Source organism: Adiantum capillus-veneris, chromosome 11 (genome assembly GCF_014529385.1).
Source record: "Adiantum capillus-veneris isolate H3 chromosome 11, ASM1452938v2, whole genome shotgun sequence".
Lineage (NCBI taxonomy): Eukaryota > Viridiplantae > Streptophyta > Polypodiopsida > Polypodiales > Pteridaceae > Adiantum > Adiantum capillus-veneris.
The window spans coordinates 40613976-40634972 of NC_140941.1; the positions used below are offsets into that span (position 1 = coordinate 40613976).

The following is a 20997-nucleotide window of genomic DNA, read 5'->3' on the forward strand; positions in this document are numbered from 1 at the left end:
CTCTGCGTCTAGATGCTGTGAGTTGTGAGGGCCCTGCCCACTTATTTATAAGTTACATGGGATGCCCAAAAGCAGAGCCCCAAAAGCTTCCAATTTTAAAAGCTTGTAAAATAAAGCAACTATTCCAAAAGCTTCTCAATTAGCCTTGGCCCTTGCGTAGAGTTTTAGCTTGCATTAAAGCCAATTTCCGTACGCTTTGCCACGTCATCAGATTTTCGCTTTTGCACGGCAGATCACGGAAGTCCGTACGGTACTGCCACGTCAACATGTCGACGGATTTTCCGGGTGCTGCCAGCCGGGGTGTGTGTGTGTGTATCTGCTGCCCCACTTCAAAGTGTGTCTAGGGGCAAGCCACGTCACCAATTTGTGACAACTTGGGTTCTTGAGGTTCTTGAGTTCTTTAGCTTGCAATCGGTGTTTGAGAAGGCTTCTCACCCCTTGGCGGCCTTGCGCTCACACCAAAGTTGCTTTTTCCCACCTCACATCGATTGGCCGGCCGCTAAGTGCACAGTCCGCTCTCAATGAGTGAAAAAAGGAACAAGGGGAGGCTGGACAAGCCCTTCTTTCTTGGGTTACCTGTTACTCTTCACAAACACGATTAGGAATCAAACGCCCAAGTGGACTTGGGTTACGTGTGACCGCAACAAGCAAAAAATTTCTTGTGGTTCTTTCCTTGTGTGATACAGAACACTGTCAAAAGCTTTGATACCAATGTAAGGTGCAGCGGAAGTGAATGTTGATATTGCTCAAGATGAGTGCTCCGAACTGTGCTCGAGGGTTCCTTTTACGTACGGAGGGGAGAGCCTTCCGTTTCTTTAGAGATAGAGTGCAATGATCACAAACAAAGTGAATGCTAATGTGAATGAAAGTGATGAGACTGAGAGATAGAGAGAGAGAAAAGAATACGACACCAGACGGTTCTCAAACCCTCCTCCAAGGGCCCCCCTCTCTATAGCGAGAGAGGTCTATGCTATAGATTGCACAAATTTGGTACAATGGTCTGGATGCAATGGACTTGCCGATGATGTCGACGACAATGATGACGAGGACGAGGGCGGGCTGAAAGTTGAAAACGCTAGGGCTGAAATGCTGAATCTGGAAAACACAAACTTTTTGCTGATTATTGACACTATGTCGGCGAGGATGGTGATGACGAGGACTCGACGACGATGCGCTGAAAATGCAGATGTTGAAATCCGAAAAATAGCGGGCTGAAAGTTTAAACGCTGGCTGACTTGACGGTACGGCGAGGATCTGCTGCGGGTAGGTGAGATTTGCGAAGCTAGGGACTAGATCTGCAAAGGCTAAATGTTGAAAACTGAAAATGCTACCTGTCTTGGCTGATGCAGCGTCGGGAAACTGCAAAACGCTAGGCCTGATTTGCAACTGAAAAACGCCAGGCTGATCTGCTAATGGAGGAAACGTTGGGGATGATCTGCTGCAAAAAACGCTAAGGGATGGGATCCAAAAACGCAAGCTGCTTCTGTTGGTTGAAAACGCTAGGGCCTTCTGCCGGTCTTACTGAGAAGGTGCAGTGCAAGTCGCCTGAGCTTCTTCTGCTGCCTCTTCCGCTGGAAATGGGCGCCCCCTATCTGCTTATATACGAATCTCATGCTGGGTCTAGCAAGCTCCCCTACAGTCCCACGACCCTCGAAAATGGTGGAATTAAATAACAAAAATGCCAACTGCCTGTAAAATGTTATGTTCCCAAACTGATCGGCATTTGGACCTTCTGCTTGGACAATGCATATGCTGGGTGGTACTGGGTATGCAATCAGAGGATATGCAACTACTCTAAGTGCCTGGACATGCACGGCCTGCTCACATGCTCACAAAGGTGCCAGAGCACTTCCTAGGCTGACCTGAACCCTAGACCTGAGATGGCTTGTCCACATGCACATAGGGTTAGATGTGCACGTGACAGATCTCCTGAGTCTCTTTGACTTCTGGAGGATCTTCCTGTACTGGAATCACGGGAGGAGAACCAACATATGGTCAGAGGAGACTAACATGAAAAGCATTATGGATGCGCCAATGAGAGGGAAAATCCAATCTAAAGCCACTTCATTGACTTTATTTGTAATTTTGAAAGAACTGTAAAATCTATGGGAAAGTTTAACAACTTTCCCTTTTCCGACCCGCTTTTTCAATCGAGCTTTCTCAAACTTAAGCAAGACGTATTGTCCTTTTTCAAGTTTGAGGTTTCTTCTGTGCTTGTCTGCTTTTCTCTTCTGCTGCTCTTGAGTGCGAAGAATTGCTTGTTTTACTTGTTGATAAGCCGTATCAATATCGCGTACAAATTTGTCTGCGGCAAAGATGTTTTCTTTGGTACCAAAATAGAAAGTAAAAGTGGCTTCCCATAGATAATTTCGAAGGGAGCTTTACCAGTTGAGGAATGTATGGTATTATTATAGCAAACTCAACTAATGGTAAGTACTGTTCCCATTCAGATTGTCTTTCCGAAACATAGCACTTGCGAAGGTCTAGAACAATGGCATTAGCGATTTCGCTTTTACCATCTGTTTGAGGATGATAAGCTGATGAAAAATCAAGCTTAGTTTCCAAATTCTTGAATAGTGTTGCTTGCCAAAATAAACTAGTCATGCGAGGATCTTTGTCGCTGACAATAGTTTTTGGGAGTCCACGATGTTTAAAAATCTGAGCTAGAAAGATTTTAGCCATGTGATCAACTTTGATCGTTTTCTTTATTGGAAGGAAATGTGCTTGCTTACTGAATCTGTTTATAATAGTCCAGATTGCATCATTTCCATTCTTTGATTTTGGAAGATTTGTAATAAAATCCATGGCAATGCTTTCCCATGGGGTGTCAGACACAGGGAGTGGTTGAAGCTTGCCATAAACTTTATGTCTGTCATCTTTCACTTTTTGCCATACTAAACACTCACGAACATATTTTTCAATGTCTGTCCAGAGTATTGGCCAAAAGAAAAACCTTTCGAGAGCAGTAGTAGTAGCAAGAATCCCTCGATGACCAACATAGGGAGAATTATGTGCTTCCATTACTCAAATTAATCGTATGATCCTCAGGTCGAGAAGGTGGAAGTTTATTTGGAAGTTCATCTGCGAAACAATCTTTAAAACTTTCTAACAACTTAATTGTATTTTGCTCTAGAGAGGAAGAAAGTTGTGAAGAAGCCACATCTCTCTCTCTCTCTCTCTCTCTCTCTCACACACACACACACACACACACACACACACACACAAAATTAAGTACGCTGAAACACATTTTTTCATTTCTTTCTCATTGCAATGTGATTGGTGATGAGGATACGCCATTCACTTGCATCTGCAGTTCCAACATATTGCTTTCCTTTGTTATCAAAGGATAAGGTTTTTTGAACATAATCGGGGATGGGGTGTATCTTGTAGTGCCAAGGCATTCCCAGGATTACATCACATCCGTCAAGTGAAGCTAGTAAGAAAAATTCTTGATCTTTGTAGTTATCTACCTTTAAATTCAGCTTCCCTATAATAGAAGTAGAACTGGAATTTTGTCCTTCGAAAGTAGATGAGACTTGAATAGAGACTCCAAAGCGGTTGGGTTGTAAGTTGACATCTTCGGCAAGCTTCGTAGCGATGAAGTTATCCGTACTGCTTGGATTAAACAAAATGAGGGCCCGCTGGTTGTTGATGCTGTCCCTTGCTTTGAGAAGAGCTCTTTCTTTACCATCCTTTGTTGTATTACCCTGTACATCTGTTAGCATTGGAAGAAGGGGGCTATGGGGTTTTAGTAGGGCAATCTCCCTTCATGTGTCCAATTTGTCCACACTTGAAGCGTCTCCCTTCACTGATATAGGTTCTCAACTTGCAGGAGAGAGGTATTTCCCTTTCTTGGGCTGATTAGGCTTTGCTTCTGCATCTGAGGCGGTTCTTTTCTTCTTTTGAGAAGAAGTAGAAGTGGGCTGATTATGAAGAGCTTTCTGCTTGGCATGATAAGTGCTTTGCTCCATCTTCTTGGGAGTACCCTTGTCATGTATAGCATCAGCTATGCGAGCTGATTCCACAAGTATTTGTAAGTTGCCTCATGCATTAAGCTTCATAGCCTTTTGCAAGGCTTCATGCAGCTCGGCTTTAAACTTCCGCATCTTCTCCGAATCTTCAATCTTCTTGAATGGGGTGACTTTCAAAAGAAGTCCCAAAACTTATCCACATTGCGGAACAGTTTCGTTCTCTAACTAAGAGAGTCGAGCCATTCCTTCTTTACTTCTTGCATATAGTGTGGAGGAAGGAATTGTGCATAGAATATCTTGAAAGCAGTCCAACCTTGAGACTTGAGTTTCTCAAGGATCTTTTAGGTACATACTAACATGGCGAAGCTTAGACCTTTCTTTAAAGTTTCCTTTTGCAAATGCCGCTTCAAATTGGCGGATGAAAACTAGAGCTTTGTCGTTGTCCCGCCGTCTGTTGTAGAAATCAAATTTAACATCTTTGCCACGTGACTTGAATGATTGCTTCCTGCGGTGCTTCTTCTTATGATGCTCCTTCTTTTTGTGTTAAGACTCCTTGTTGATAGGAGCCCTTTCCTTCGATTGCACTTCCTGCTGTAGCGGATCTTCAAGGAACATGTCTTCTGGAGAGATTATATCATCCAAATCTTTAATAAAAGAAAAGTGAGGAGAATAAGGAGGGTTCAGTTCTTGAACCTTTGGATTAAACCGCACATGACGTTCTGGAGGCTTGTTCTGACTCTCGTGCATGCGAGAGGTTTTAACTAGAGGATCTTTCTGAGATTCTGGCCTCTTTGGCTTCTGCATGAGAAAACCCTTGTGCATGCGGGAGGTTCCGATTAGAGGGCCTTTCTGATGCACTTGTCTCTATGGATCCTGCGGGATTTCTCCCGATTCCAACGGCATTTTCTCTTTCCCTTTTTCAAGGGTATGAAGAATCTTCTGAACTTCTAGATGGGAGAGAGCTTTGTGCAACTCTGCCACCTGCTGCTGGAGGAGAGTGAACTCTATCTCATGTCCTTCCATTTTTGCAGTCTGCCAAGAGTCGTCAATTGACGTTGCTTTGAAAGCACTGTCACAAACGACGGAATCGTAAACTGGCTTTTAAATGCAATTCGAATACTCAAGAGAATTGGGGGGAGAAAGAGAGAAAGCTTGACACTTCATTGGGGACCAGAAGATGGGCTGGTCCCCCCTCCCATAAAGAGAATCTTTATTTCTAAGGGAGAATCTTTACAAGCACAGGAATGGGGCACACGCCCGTCCTCTATTGGTTCTTGTCCTTTGTCTGCTTCTGATTGAGAGAGAGAAAACTACTCTCTAACTTCAGAGAGGATTTTCCCTCTTTTGTGAGTTTTTGGGAAGCTCCCGTAAGCGAGAGTCTATTTTCCACAAAACTCCTTAGAAGCTCTCAAAGAAGAGAGTCTATCTTCCGCTAAGTAGTCATCTTCATTCATAGTCATTCTTGCAATTAACACTAGGGCAAAACACGCAAAACACACACTTATATACTTGGTGTAATTTTCTGCACATAATCTGAAATGTTACCCTAGCACATTCCAATGCCAAAATAGAGGCCTCTTTCGCGAGAAGAATGAGATTCTATGAATACTTTTCTGAAATTCACCCTAAAAGAGGGATTAGGGGCTGAAAACAGAGAATATATAGCCAAAATACACTCGAGAAAGAGAGCGCAGGTTGCAACTTTTCGCGGCAAAACTACTAGAGAGAGTGGCTATGGTTGTGAGAGCCCTTGTTCTAGACTATGGGAGCTCAAAGCTACCACATACGTCACAAGGGGCTGCTCTCAAGCTTCAATGAAGAGCTCCATCGCGTAGAGCATACTCACAATGGGGGGGGTAGGTGTTCTGCCAACCTCCCAAATGGGAGAGGTGGTGCACTTATGTAGCCAGCAGGAAGAAGGGGCGCTAGAAGATGAGGGAGGGTGAGAGAGTGAGTTTGCATGGGTAAGTGTGCCACTTGACACACTTACCTTATAACTTAAAAACCATTCAACTTTTCACTTTAAAAAGTCCCTAGGCCATTAATAAATTGTGCAATTCACTCACAACTGCACACATGAATGCTACTTATGAAAACGTCAACTGCTGCTCCTCACAATGCCGTGCCGACACTGCTCCTGCACTGTCACAAAGTGATGACGTGGCAGACAGCAGAAACCCTAAGTTCTGCCAGAAACCCTAAAATTCTTGCAAACCCTAATTTCTGCCAAAAACCCTAATTTCCGGAAATTGCGGAGGCGGATTATTTTATTTATTTATTTATTTTTTTTTGGAAAATGATGAGCGACGCGAATTTTGCTTTTGCTTTTTTTTATAAAAAAAAAGAGAAAAGACTCTCTAAGAGAGAGAGAACTGATGCTTTTGATTTTAAAAGCTTTTGGGGCTCTGCTTTTGGGCATCCCTTGTAACCTTTAAATTAGTGGTGAGGGCCTCACTTCTCAAATCATCTGGACGCAGAGTCTGAGAGTGAAACCCTAACCGCTCTTTTGTACTTTGATGATTGATTAATATAAAAAGAAATACCGAAAGGGGCGCCAGTCTTTGGGGCCAATATCTCTAGGCACGGAACTCCGCCGGGCCAGTGCAAATCTATTGTGATCTGTGAATTGTTTTGAAGTGGTTATTTGGTGCTGTCGCGGTTGATTCTTGACTTGGAGTGTCGAAGTCTGTTACATGCACGACTTGTTTGCACTTGTCCAACCATTTGGTCTGGGCACAAATAATTAAACTTTATTTAATTAGCTTATCCTAGGACCTTATTAAAAATAATTCCGGCCCTAGGATCACTGTCCTGTGCTTGCACTGGTGCACGTAATTTTCTGAGCCTGAAATCTGAGGCTATTGTCTACCCCTTATTGAGGGTCCGATTTCCCAGTCACTAGGGCTTCATGGTATTTTCTGCTAGGGTCCTCCTAAGGTGTTTTAAGTTGCATTTGGGCACACCTAAGGCCGTAGAACTACTAGTTCTATTCTGATGTGCACACAACTGATTAAATAGTAATTTTCTAGTAAATAAATTAATTATTTACAAAACCTGACAGTCACAAAAGTGGTTTCATTGCACTTCTTATTGAGAGTCACCTGATTAAGTGGAGACATAGGCCTGAGGTGATTGCGACTTGGGAGTTAGTGAGGGGGATGAAGAGTTGGTTCCTTGGTTGATTTCTGAGGAAATTGCCAAGGACAAAAATTGAAACGGGCATGGGCAACACGTGCCAACGGAAAAGAACAGAGTGAACAACTTTAAGCACCTCAAATAACAACTGAACTAAAAGAGATGCACGATACACAAGACGGGCTGTGGCGGAATTCCACCCCAAGAGAGCATTGGCCCCAAACCTTGGCGTCCCTTTTGGTAATTCTTATATTGCTTGAACTCAGTACAACACCGGTACTCCATACTCTGGACCTTTACCCGGAAGCGTGCCAGAGAATGAGCCCTTGGCCATGGAAAGAAGTTACATGAAAATCTTTTAACTCAAAAGCATCTGGCCTCAAAAACTAGGGCTAAAAGCTGCCCAGCGAAAATTACGGAAATCAGTACCGGTGCCACGTCAGCACAGTCAACGCGAATTCTGAAAATCCGTACAAGTTGCCACGTCAGCATGTCAGTGCAAAATTCGGGCTTCCGTACTGACTTGCCACATCATCAATTGCTACGCAATAGTGTGTGTGTGTGGTCTTGCTTTATTTAATCCCTTTAGGTCACTTGGGCCCCATCGGACGGGGTCCCGCAAGTTGGTAAAACTTCTTATGCTTCTTCTTCTAGGGTTTAGGCTCCTCGGCTGGGATTTGTAGGTTGGCTCCGTTCTTCATTGGCTTGACACGTCAGCTGTTTGTGACATAAATTCAATATAAGGGGGGAAGTGTTGTCTCCCTAGGCATCGAGATGGACGCCTGAGCAATGGCTGCAACCTGTGTGAACGGGCCTTGCGTGTGAACACATCTCTAGTTGAAGGAGGTTAAGAAGGGCGGCTAAGGAATCTTGTAAATATGACCGTAGGCTCATTTTTGAACTATCTTGTTTAATCACCATACTTGGACTATAGACCCTTGGTAAGCTAGTGTGTGGGCTGGTGGTATGGGATGCCGGTCCTTGAGGTGAGGCACTAGGTTGGAGTAGTTGCAGGTTTCTAGGCTCGAGTGTGAACTAGTTAGGCTGGGAGGTGAGTCAGAGGTCTATCCCTTATGTTGTTTTATGTGTGTTTGGTTTTTCTCATATCGTGTGCAGGATGGATTCTTGGGGAGCACTAATAGTAGTTGTGACTCATTTGCAACTCACGGAGTTTTTTGTAATCATGAGTTGCTTATGTTGCTTTAGCTGCATGTATGCCAGGCATCTGATACCTCCTCATTCCCACTAGGAAAATAGGTTGCCATCACTCAAAATTCTTATCATACCTTCTTATTTGAATCAAGAGGCAAAGGTGTACTGAAAGTTTGAGAAGCTCTATTATCCTATCGATCCGAGTGTATGCAAGCATGCAAAGTATGATCGACTCAATGTTCTTTCACTATGATAGGCTTGACTGTATTTGAAATCCTTGTAACATCAGGAAAAAGTTCATCAATAAGCTGCTCAATTGATTCTTTGCAAGTCTAGCTATTGCGTTTTGCTCCAACTGCCATCCTAAGGGAAAAGGGCTACCTTCTGATACTGAGATTGATGGTAAAAAACATGGTAATTGTAGAATATCGGTATATTGAGGTAAAATTGTGTGGATATCATAGTTTTAAGGGGTAATTTTGTATCAATTTCCTTCAAGTTTTGCGTGTTGATTATAGTATAGTTTTTGGTTGTTTCTTCATTTTTTCCTTGGAAGTCAGAGCTGGCCAGAAATGATAAGTTTGCAACAGCTGGGCAGGATCAGCGAGTGCTACAGGAGACTACCCATTCAGTCATCACAAGTTATCGGTACAGTTTTTTGATGCCTCTGCAGCTCAAGACCGAAAAATTGAAGATCTGGTTAGGAAGGCCGTTCAGGAGCTATGGAGGCCTCCACCAAGTGAGCTATTACTTCTTGTCACAAAGGGTGCAGATTCTTCAGTTTTGAAATCGGCTCCTAGCAGTCACACGCTATCTGCAAGCAGCGATCCATGTTATGTTGAGGCATATCACCTGATGGACCCTATTGATGGCCGTTTGACTTTACATATGAAGGTTGGTGTGTTGGCTCATAGCAATTTTGAACCTTATTCCTCTTTGGGTGAAGTATAATATGTGGAACTTCCAATTACTGTTTCCTTAGAAAGTAAGTGTTGTGTGTGGGAGCTATCACTGATCTTATGAAGGTAAATATTTTGAGAGAGCATGTGTGTGTGTGCGCGCGCGCACCTAGTAACACACACCTTTTTTAGTCCGAGTCTACAAATTAAAAGAGGGCTAAAACACTTGCACAGAACCGAAAATTAAGGCACACAAGTAATGGACGAAGCAACAAGACTACATCACTAATTAACTTAATTCTTCCGAAACAGAAATAGATAACATAAACATGAAAAAAAAAAAAAGAGATGAGTATGTGCATATATATGTGTGTGTATATGTATGTGTATGTATCAACACATTGTTTGAGACCTCTGCTGTTGATGTTGGCATGTGCCATCTTTTGCTTGGATGCCTGGCTCTATGCAGTTCCCTTGGGGTTTTCGATGCTATGGAGGATGGCGATTAGAACGCCTGGATCAATATCATGTGAGTGGCTGGGCTGTCTTATGCGGTGGGCAGGTCTCTTTTATGCCAGGCACTATTCTCTGTGATCATGCAGTCATCTCCGTGTGTGAGCATTCTTTAGCACCACTCTGGGAACCCACATCCCAAATAGGATCTTATCCGACTGCACACTGCACGATCAGATTTCAGATTTTGGAGCAGTGAGGTCAATCCTGATCAGGCTGAGAGGCTTGAATGTTGTCTCTGTTTTTCTAGTCAGGCATATCGCTCTATTGCTTCTGCACGGCGTGCCTCATTTGCAGAGAGAGGCGAGAGGCTTGCATGCTGTTCTGAGCTCTATAGTACGCCTAATCCAGTAGTTTTAGAGGATGATTATCTGAGAGATGGTGAGACTCATGCTTGATATGAGCTTCTCTATGCTTAATAGTCGAGTTCAGAGTTCACCTATCATGCTTCTGGGACTACGTGGATCAAGAGTAGCCACGTGTTGAGGGAATGCACCCCTGGCTCCATTCCGCAACCTCTTAGAGACAGTGCAGGAGCACTCCATACAGACCTGGACTTGGTGCTGGCTATTGCTATATATTATTACTCTGCTTGCTTGCTTATGACTGATGCGATATCTAAGGAAGTATTGTGAGCTAGGGAGGAGATTTGGTCCCACACCCCCATCCATACGGTACACATGGAGTGGCGGAGTTCCACTTCCAGAGCATTGCCCCCAACAACGTGGTGCCCCTACTGCTCTTTCTTTCATATTACTTTACAAAAGGTATAACTGCCTAGAAGCTCTTCCTCTGCTTCCGCACACACGAGAATGTGAGAGAGAGCCCCTAACGCTCGTATTTAAAGACACTTGCCCCCAAAAGCAACTGATATGAAAAGCTAGGTCTCCAAAAGCTCTCAAACCCAAAAGATGACACTTGGAGGCTATTTCTGCGATTTATAGAGCGTTTGTACAGTTCTGCGTATTGCGGCGGGAATTTCCAGTGTCCGTACTGCTGCCACGCGAGCTCATTTTTAGGGCTAGCTTCAGTAACGATCGATGTTGTCCATTGTTGTCCATGGGAGTCCCCTTGGGGTCATGCCACATCACCAACTTGTGACATAACCCCGTCTTGAAAGAAGAGTAATCGTCGGCGATTAGACCTACAAAACTCAATCCAATTTTTTAGCAGACACTGCCTTTATGCATACACGCCAATGCCCATCATTGCCAGATAGCACATTCTCTAGCATGCATTACACCATACAGTTTCACAATCAAATTTTTATCCAGCCATCACATCCAGATCTCACTGATCTCTAGCAAATGTCTTGATGCACTAAGATTACATTCTGGCAATCGCATCCAATTTGGAACTATTGATACACTAGATTCATATCTTTGCAAAATGCTTTACTGATGACACAAATGCACATGTGCAAACACATAACATAAATACATTCAGATACAACCAAACGCTCCTGCTCCCTAGACCGAAGTTTGTGTCATTCAAAGGTCCCCAGACCACAACGAGCGTGGTTCAGAGGTTTCCATCTACAACTAAATGCTCCCTTAGACCACAGATTACAATGTTCAGAGGTTTCCATCTGCAGCTAAATACTCCCTTGACTGTAGCGTGCGTCTTTTTAGAGGCCCCTAGTACAACTAGACGCTCCGGCAATCCCAATCGGCATCAAAACAAGTTTAAAATAGATAAAATCTATTCCAAACAATTTGCAAAGAGTATTAACATCTCAGTCAAAATTCAAACAAGTGGTTCTTTTCGTTGGTTTTTGTTGGGTATAAAGGCCCTTGCCTCTTTATAAACTCTCATTGGGTGTGAACACACCCTTATTGTACATTGTACCCTTAGCATATAAAATACATTCTCTCTCTCTCTCTCTCTCTCTCTCTCTCTCTCTCTCTCTCTCTCTGTGGGACACACGAGGAGATTCATGTCACGGTTTGGAATTGCAATGGAGACTTATGGACACACCCAGAGAGACTTGAGGAGGTGATGAGAGGTCGAGACATCATTCTACTTACAGAGACACACGAGAGCCCGGAGAGAGGGTTACCACGGATACATGGATTTCAGTGGGAGTCTCTACATCGAGGATGTATGCGCCAGCATACCACTCGCGGCTCAGGAGGAGTGGCCATACTCTTTAGACAGGGGCTTCACAGCAGACTACAGATTGTTGCCCGGGACCCACAGGCCCGCTACATGTGGATTCGCCTCGAGCTCTCACGAGACAGGATCGTCTACATTGCCCTTTGCTATTTTGCTCCCACAGGCTCCAGATTCGCCCCTATTGAGCAGGAGTCACCGTACGCATGCCTCACGGAGGAGATTATGGAGTACTCCACACTGGGTGAAGTCTTCCTTATGGGAGACTTCAATGCTCGTACACGCAGTGAGCAGTGTGAGACATATGACCATGAGGACCCAGAGACACTACACACTCTAGATGAGGAGGCTACTATGAGAGACATAGCAGACAGAGCTCCAGTCACAGCTTATGGACGACATCTACTTCGACTTGGCTCCCAGCACCGTCTCCTTATTTATAACGGGATGGTCCAGTGGCCCACCTCAGGGGGCCTGACTTGTATGCCACATGGAGTTGCAGAAGGAGGGGGGAGTACAGTCGACTATATTCTGGGACCCAGGGAGGCTACACACCTTATCACATCCTTCACCATTCCACCCATACCCATCGGAGCCGACCACACATACCTCTCTTTCTCTATCACCGGAGATACCATCACACACAGCTCCACAACACGCACTCCACACACCACCATCCATTTCACACATGAGTTAGCCTCTATTTACTCGGCCAAGGTCGAACATGGCCTATGTCTCCTCCACCCATCCACACCACTCTCAGTTCTCACATCACATATCTCTTCCGTTCTCCACACTTCAGCTATTAGCTCTTTTCCACACACCACTCACACAGGACGCACTCCCCCCCCCGGGGCTATGCCTCAGAACCGCTGGTATGATGATGAGTGCAGAGAGCTATACCGACGCCTCCATGCACGGCGAGCCTTAGGAGAGATCACAGAGAGAGAGGCCAGACGGCATATGAAGACGCTGACACGCCAAAAGCGGCGAGCATTCGAAGAGGCACAGGAGCTTGAGCTATACCGCCTATTCATGAGCATGGATAGCGCGACGGCATGGCGCACCCTGCGCGAGCCACGTCCGACTACAGCTATTGAGGATCCATAGATATGGCATGATTATGCAGAGCGACTTTATGAAGTGCCAGGGCAGCCTCCTATTCCACAACCACACAAGCCTCGCCCCACGTGCTCCTCCTTCTTTACAGCAGAGATGGTAGAGAGGGCCATACGCCGCATGCAGCACAGACGATCAGCTGACCATACTGGATTACAGAGTGAGCACATCATTTATGCGGCCTCCACTATAGCCCCGTTGATTGCACATGTCTTCAACCGGGCTATAGGGGAGGGCTTCCCAGAGGAGTGGACACAGCACACCATAGTGCCTATCCACAAATCTGGCGACACCCTGGACCCAGGGAACTACAGGACTATCATGATTGGCCACACGATGGCCAAGCTATATGGAGCAGTACTTGAGGCACAGCTCAGCTGCTACGCAGAGATCGAGGGTTTACGAGCTCTAGGCCAAGCAGGTTTCAGACGAGCTTTCTCCACCATTGACCACATCTTCGTTCTACGCTGCCTCATTGATGGGGCAAAGGCGCGGAAGAAGAGGCTTTACTGCTGCTTTGTGGACTTCCGCAAGGCCTTTGACACAGTCCCACGCGAGAGACTCTTCCAGCGCCTTCACAGCATTGGGGTACCAACAGAGATGATTTGGGCCATATATGCTCTATATGAGAGGGTGACGGGTCGGGTTCGTTGCCCAGGCGGTTTTTCAGAGACCATTGCTAGCACCATTGGTGTTAAGCAAGGATGCCCACTCTCCCCGACACTCTTTGGACTATACATCGACGAGATCTCCGACTACATACTGCGAGCAGGGGGAGAGGGGAGCGACTTGGCAGGTACTCCGGTCCACATCATGTTATATGCTGATGATATTGTGTTGATTTCAGAGTCACCCGAGGGCTTGCAACGCCATCTTGAGGCCTTGGACGAATTCAGCACACACAGGGGGTTGACTGTGAACCTTGGCAAAACCAAGGTTATGATCTTTCACACATCCAATGCAGTGAGGAGCGCCGCCACCTTCACAGCAGCAGGAGGACAGGTTGATGTAGTCACCTCCTATGTCTACCTTGGCATCACATTCACCAGCCTACCAGGACCCTTCACTATGAGGCAGGCTGCTGTTGACAGGCTCACCCGAGGATATGCAGCTCTGGCCATGCTAGAGCGGAGGTGCCACCAGGCACACTTTCAGGAGCCCCGCACGAAGGGGTGGCTTTTCGACACCTTAGTCACCCCGGCCTTGATGTACTCGGCGGCAGTATGGGCACCAGGATTGACAGCTGACCAGTGGACACAACTTGAGAGACCACAGGTATATATGATCTCACGCTTGCTCCGCAGCAAGAAGACAGTGCCACACGACATTATTAGAGCCGAGCTCGCCACACCACCTATGGTTGTAGAGGCACTATTCCAGACAGTTCGCTTCATCCAGAGGATGAGAGAGCTACCTCCTGACAGACTTACCCGTAGAGCATTTGAGGCAGCTATACAGCTATCAGAGGGTGGGCATGAGAGAGCATGGTACTCACAGGTCAGAGCATGGTTTGAGGGACACGGTCTTGACATGGAGAGCCTACCACCATTCCAGTACGACCCCCACTCACCATATGTTCACCTCTCTCGCACTGAGAGGAACTTGGTATTGAGACAGGATCTGTGGCAGCTATACACTAGGAGAGTCTGGGAGGCACCTAGCTTGGGGACGAGGATGTCAGATTACAGAGACCAGTTTCTCACCATATTGTCTGGGGGGTTCATACAGAGACCACGCTACATGGACACATATATGCCACATAGCTCACGGGTGGCGATTGGTCAGCTGAGAGTGGCTTCACACAGGTTAGAGATTGAGATCGGGAGACATACTGGTGTTCCGAGGGGGGAGCGAATCTGCAGAGCCTGCACAGAGGAGGTGGAGAGTGAGGAGCACTTTGTATGTAGATGCAGAGCATACACTGAGATCAGAGGCAGGTATGAGGCCCTATTTAGAGGACAGCCCACTCTCCGAGAGATCATGGAATCTCGAGATCAGAGACAGCTCGGACGTTTCTTACTAGAGATACAGAGCCATCGGGACACACTACTACAGCCACACACAGCTACACAGACAGAGGGGAGACAGTCGCAGCTCACAGACTTCTTTCAGAGGATTTCCGCCCCCCCCTCACCAGACACTCAGAGGGGAGTGACACTCCCACAGGCGGAGGTGAACCGAGCTAGACGACGACCACGAGTCACAGGCTACAGGGGCGCGAGCTCCCACCACCGACAGATCGAGGAGATCCGAGCCCGGGAGCGCCGTGCCATTGAGGAGCGAGTGGCTCAGATGAGGGCTGACCCGACAGCTTTTACCCGGGTAGCCTTGGCACCAGACCCACCCATGTACCACATCTTACACCCCCCCATTAGTACAGGATGGAGCTAGATAGCTTGATGCATTCTCATGATTGTACTACCTTGAGCATACAGACATGCATATACCCCTAGAGATAGAGCTCCATCCCTCCTCAGATACTCCACTACCTACTTTCAGCTCAGTTTTGTATCAATTTTGTTTCATTTGTCTTTCCGATAGACGGATGACATACACACAATGTACATTTGATTTGTCTCATAGGCCGATTTCGGCCTGACATAGACGTTAAAAATCTTTCTTTCTTTCTTTCTCTCTCTCTCTCTCTCTCTCTCTCTCTCTCTCTCTCTCTCTCTCTCTCTCTCTCTTTCGCTGCTACAGAACTCCAGCGCTACCACCTGCTACCTCTTGCACACCCATCAAACTCGTATCAGGGCCTAGTCTCGCGCGCTTCCACGCACACATCAGCCAACAAAAAGCAAAACATTGCACGAGAAGGTGGTTTTCGGGTCACAGCAGGTCAAGTCTTCTCATGTAGGACAAGTCAGAACCCTTCTCAAGGGAAAGATTTTAGCGTTGTTCTTCCACAAACAACGGAATCTACGTAAAAAATTGTAGGTTTCATGCATAAAAGCTTGAGAAAAACTGGGACTTTTCATGTATTGAAATTTCACTCTGCTAAGTCAATTTCATTGACATCTGTGCACGATTGAACTTGGAAAATTTGGGGCTTTTGCAAAATTTGTTGAAATTTTGCAGAATTTGCTCATATTTTGCTTATGGGATCATGTATTAATGCAAATGGGACAGATTCGTCAGAGAAAATATGGGGCTTTTGTTGAAATTGTGGAGTTCGGCAAAATTGACGCGAAAAATATTGGGGTCTTGCTGAAATTTTTGGATTTTGGCAAAATTGATGGACATTACTGATGCAAATTTTAGTATGATAAATTGTGGTTTTACCTCTCACTTGTGAGGTTTTGGAGAAATTGCAAAGATTCATTGTTGTTTCGTGTATCAGAAATTGATACGAACTCTTATGTATGCAGTACATACATCGGACAACTCTCATCGAGTTATTATATTGCTGAATATTCATGCTGCATCTATTATATAAATCATTTGCAGACCTAGGACTGTTGCGAATGCATTTTTGGTGATATTGCTGAAATGGGAGTCACTCGATCGTGATGTATGCGTGTTTGGCATGCTGAAAATTATCACTTTTACTATTTCACATGTATTTGGACATAGTGGTAGCGATCCTTGCTCTCTAACTTGCTGGGAAATTGGATTGTTCTTGGCTGAATATTCATCTGGTTATTTGTTGTCGTAAATTATAGCATTTGTATCTTTTGTGGATTGCTAAATTATGGGTGCTAACGCTTCCATTAGCAGTGACACCAAATCCCTCCTTGAAATCAAGAGGTTTGATGGCATTGGCTTTGATCTGTGCATGACATAATGGAAGGCATTTTGTTTCTCAAGGATTGCGATGATGCGCTCTTAGAAACGAAACTTGTAACCATGCTAGATGAGGATTGGGCTAGACTAAGAAGGCCATTGTACATTAAAATGGCTGTGTCTGATGATGTACTTACAAACATTAAGCGTTTTGATACGGCTTATGCCATATGGAATAAGCTAAAGGACACTTATGAAAATACAACTTCTGTGAATCAAGTGCATCTTATGCGTAAACTTGTGAACATGGAGTTGGATATATCTAAGCCAGCATCTGAGCATTTGAGTGCTTTCACAAGGATTTTGAGTCAGTTGCAGCATTCAGGTGTGCGAAACTTTAATGATAAATTGAAGGCTATTTTCCTGTTAATTACTTTGCCTGATAGCTGGGAATCTTTGGTTGTTTCACTTAGCAACAACCTTGCTTTAACCTTTGATGGTGTTCGTGGCTCTATCTTGAATGAAGAAATCTGGAGGAAGTCTAGTGGTGAAAGCAATGGCTCAGCTTATCAAGCTAGAGGCAGATCCGAAAAGAGGGGGAATGCAGCTAGTAAAGGCAAAAGTAGGAGTAGAAGCAAGGGAAAACAACAGGATGTGACTTGCTATCAATGTGGGCGTAAAGGGCACGAAAAGCCCGATTGCCGATACTACAAGAAAGAGCAAGAAAGAAAGAAACAGCAGGGAAAGAAAACGAAGGATGACAACTCTTCCTCAAAAGAAGTTGCTAAAGCAAATGTAGCATCTAGTGAGGTCATTGAAGATCTTCCTTGCAGTGAAGAAGTGCTTGTTGCAGCCTCATGCATTAATAAAGATGTTATGGCAGCAGCAAGTGATATGCACGATGCTTTACTCTCAGCTCATGATGGGCTGTCCCAATCTTGGATAGAGACAGTGGTGCCTCTTTTCATGTTACTCCCTCTTTGGAGTCATTTTCTTCACACACTGCAGGTTGCCTAAGCAAGATCTACTTGGGCAACAACTATGCATGTGAGATAGAGGGTGTTGGCACCGTACATTTTACTCTTGAAAATGGCCAAGAGTTGATTTTGCAGGATGTACGATATGTCTCTGGCATTAAGAAAAGCTTGCTATCTGTGGGGCAGCTGGATGCGAAAGGTTATTTCACTACCTTTGGTGGTGGGTCTTGGAAAGTACACAAGGATTCTATGCTGATTGTAAAACGTAGCAAGAAGGGAACTCTATATTGCAAAGCATTACCTGGCAAGTTTTTGGCTGTAGCAGAAGTCCATTCTCAAATGGAGCTTTGGCACAAAAGACTTGGCCCTATGAGCCAGAAAGGCTTTCAGGTTCTCTCCTCCTTAGGGAGATTTGATGTAAAAGGCCCTGGTCTCGACTTTTGTAATGATTGTATATATGGAAAACACGTGAAGTCTTCTCATTACTCTGGTGTTGCTAAAAAGTCTAATGCTCTTGATTTGGTACACTCTAATGTATACACTATGCCTGCTAGTTTATATGGGGGTGCAAGGTACTTTGCTACTTTCCTTGAGGATTTTATTAGAAAGTCATGGGTGTATGTGTTAAAGAACAAAAATGAAGTGTTGGATGCTTTCTAACGGTTTTATGCTTTGTTACCACACAAAAAGGGCTTAAACTGAAAGCAATTAGAATGGGTAATGGAGGAGAGTATGTCTCTAATGAGTTCAAAAAGTTTTGTGAGATGCATTGCATTAAGGCGGAGTTAACGGCTCCTTATAACCCTGCATCTAATGGCGTGGCTAAACGATTTAATTGCACACTTTGTGAGAGAGTCAGATGCATCCTGTCCGCAGCTAATCCCCCATTGGAGTTTTGGGGAGAGGCTCGCAGTTCATGTATGCAATCGCTCTTCGATTCGTGCTTTGAAGAATGGCGTCCTTGAAGAGGTTTGGTTTGGCAAACCTGCTTCATATGACCATTTGCGTGTCTATGGCTGTGATGCCTTTGTGCATATACGTGTAGAACTGCGGACCAAACTTGACATGAAATCCATCAAGGGCATCTTCATGGGGTATAAAAATCTGTGCGCACATCTGTAGAGAGATGACACCCCTCTGATCCAAGCATCTAAGGAGCCCATCCTGCGTAGAGTGCCCTCCAGGAAATTCGAGTCAACTCTATTGTAAGCCTTTTCAAAGTCGAGAAGGAGTATCACAAGGTCCTCTCCTCGGAGACGTGCGAGGGTCGACACCTCCTAGAAGGTAAAGATGTTGTCAAGGATACTGTGCTCCTTGACAAAACCTATCCAAGTCTCATGTATAATGTTGTCAAGTAGTGGCTGAATTCTCAAACTCAGAGCCTTCGCTAAGATTTTGTAGGCTGAGTTGAGAATAGTGATGGGTCGCCACTGCCGAATCTCATCCAAGGAGCCCCCCTCCTTGGGAATAAGGTAAATCAGCTCCTCACTCAAGCTGTCAGGCATCTCTCTAGCATGCAAGATGTGCTGATAGATGCTACATAGATCCGAACCAAGCAGCTCTGAGTACTCCAAGAAAAAGTTGGGTGTCAAACCATCCTCCCCTAGGTAGCTACCTTGGGGAAGTGCTCTGAGGGCCTCATGGAGGTCCTCTACTTGGAGAGGCATCTCGATTCTCTAGTCTCTGACGTATCTCCTCAATAACTAGGCAAGGCATCTGTGCCCAAACATGCTCTTTGACGCTCTAAATGAGGCTCAGTTGAAAGCAACTCAAGGTAGAAGTCAATAGAAACCGTACGCATATCCTAAGGCTCTGAAGCAACTGACCCATCATGTCTCCTCAACGGGCTAACACTGGTACGTGCACGGCGAGGCCCATTGTCTCAAAGAACTCATCAGTAACTCTGTCGCCCACCTGGGTCCATTGAGATCCTTGTCGATAAAAGGAAAACTCATGTTATTGCTCCTCAATGGTGGTCAGGTCCTATCGAGCGTGCTGCATCTGCTCCTCTAACCAAGGATTGTCAGGGTGGCACTCGTGCATCCGTTGTAGGGAAGCAATGCCTCGACTGAGCCGCTTCTCCTCCTCCTTGGCCGCAGCCAAACGAGATGGAGAGTCCTGAAGGAAGAAGTGGCTAAGCTCAACAAGTCTAGTGGCCACTCCACTAGCAGGATAACCGTGAGTGCCCAAGCTCTCTGTCCAAAGCGCTCCCACCCACTCTCTGGGCTTTGTATCTAGCAAGATCCTCTCGGGGATGTGCAACATCACACTACCACTTCTCTGTCTGTCTGTCACAGTAAGAATCATCGGTGCATGATTTGAGAAAGAAGTCCCGGCGAGAATGTAAACAGATCCTTCCATGTCACAGAGACGGTCACTCGTGTAGAAGTGATCTATCCGAGAGAGATTCACTGCTACTACTCTGCAGTTAGAGCGAGAGAAAGATAAGCTATCTGGATGTATGCTGCTAAACAAAACGTGCATGCTACCAAACATCTGAAATCCTCAAGGTCATACATAACTGCTCCCAAGTTGCTAACTCAACCCCGTGCACAGTAAAATGACTACCTCCATTCCTGTTTGAGGGGTTCTCCAACATGTTGAAGTCTCCCCCAACACACCATTGCTCTGAATGCAACAAAGACTGTACAATATGTGACCAAAAGTCAGCTCGTGCACTTGCCACATTGGGCGCATAGATGTTCAGGAAGCCCATGAGGCAACCATGAACCTGCATAGTAATCCACTGAGCCCTACCTAGCACAATAATACCTCTACCCACAATGGCTTGCTGCCATGAGTCCGCAATAGTCATGCATACCCCTCCTTGAATGCCTCCAGGCCCAAAAGCGGCTGACCAAAATGTCTCATAGCGGCCACACAGAATTTGACCACATCGCCGAATGTGGCTCTCACAAAGATGATGCTCCTTGAGCATAAGAATATCAATCATACCACCCACAAGGCATCGCTGAAGCTCTTGGCGCAAGCGGCCCCTCTGGCGGTGAAACTGGGTCCCACCTAAACCCTGTACATTCCATGAGACAATCCTCATAGGATCAGTGAGAAAAGACCGTATCTCGCTATCTTCGAGGCCGGTTGAAATGGGGAGTAATCTGCATCCGAGCGGCCTCTAGACAAATGCATATGAAGTGACAGTCTCACCCAAGGCCCAAGCAGAGCGTGCAGTCTGTAGGGCTATATCCTATGTCCAAGAATCCTCATGTACAAATACATAGCAAGGGGGCTCTGAGTGTCAGCAAACAAGTGAACCACAAGGTGTTTACATTCTGCTGCATCCGGTGGCATCACACTGAACTGGGCTAGAGGCCAAAGTGCCTGTACCAAATTTGTCACCCCAAATCCCCTGTGTGGTGTGAGAACTCAATGCCTGGA

General features: G+C 45.6%; 1 protein-coding gene across 1 annotated transcript in view; it reads left to right on the top strand.

Moving 5' to 3' along the window:
• Window positions 1-20997, top strand: part of TPLATE (ARM repeat superfamily protein) — a 103571-nt gene that overhangs the window by 59486 nt on the left and 23088 nt on the right. Inside the window, exon 3 of the mRNA XM_086523030.1 lies at window positions 8849-9152. Coding sequence (XP_086379156.1) covers window positions 8849-9152 — 304 coding nt within the window. The remainder of the gene's footprint in view (window positions 1-8848; window positions 9153-20997) is intronic.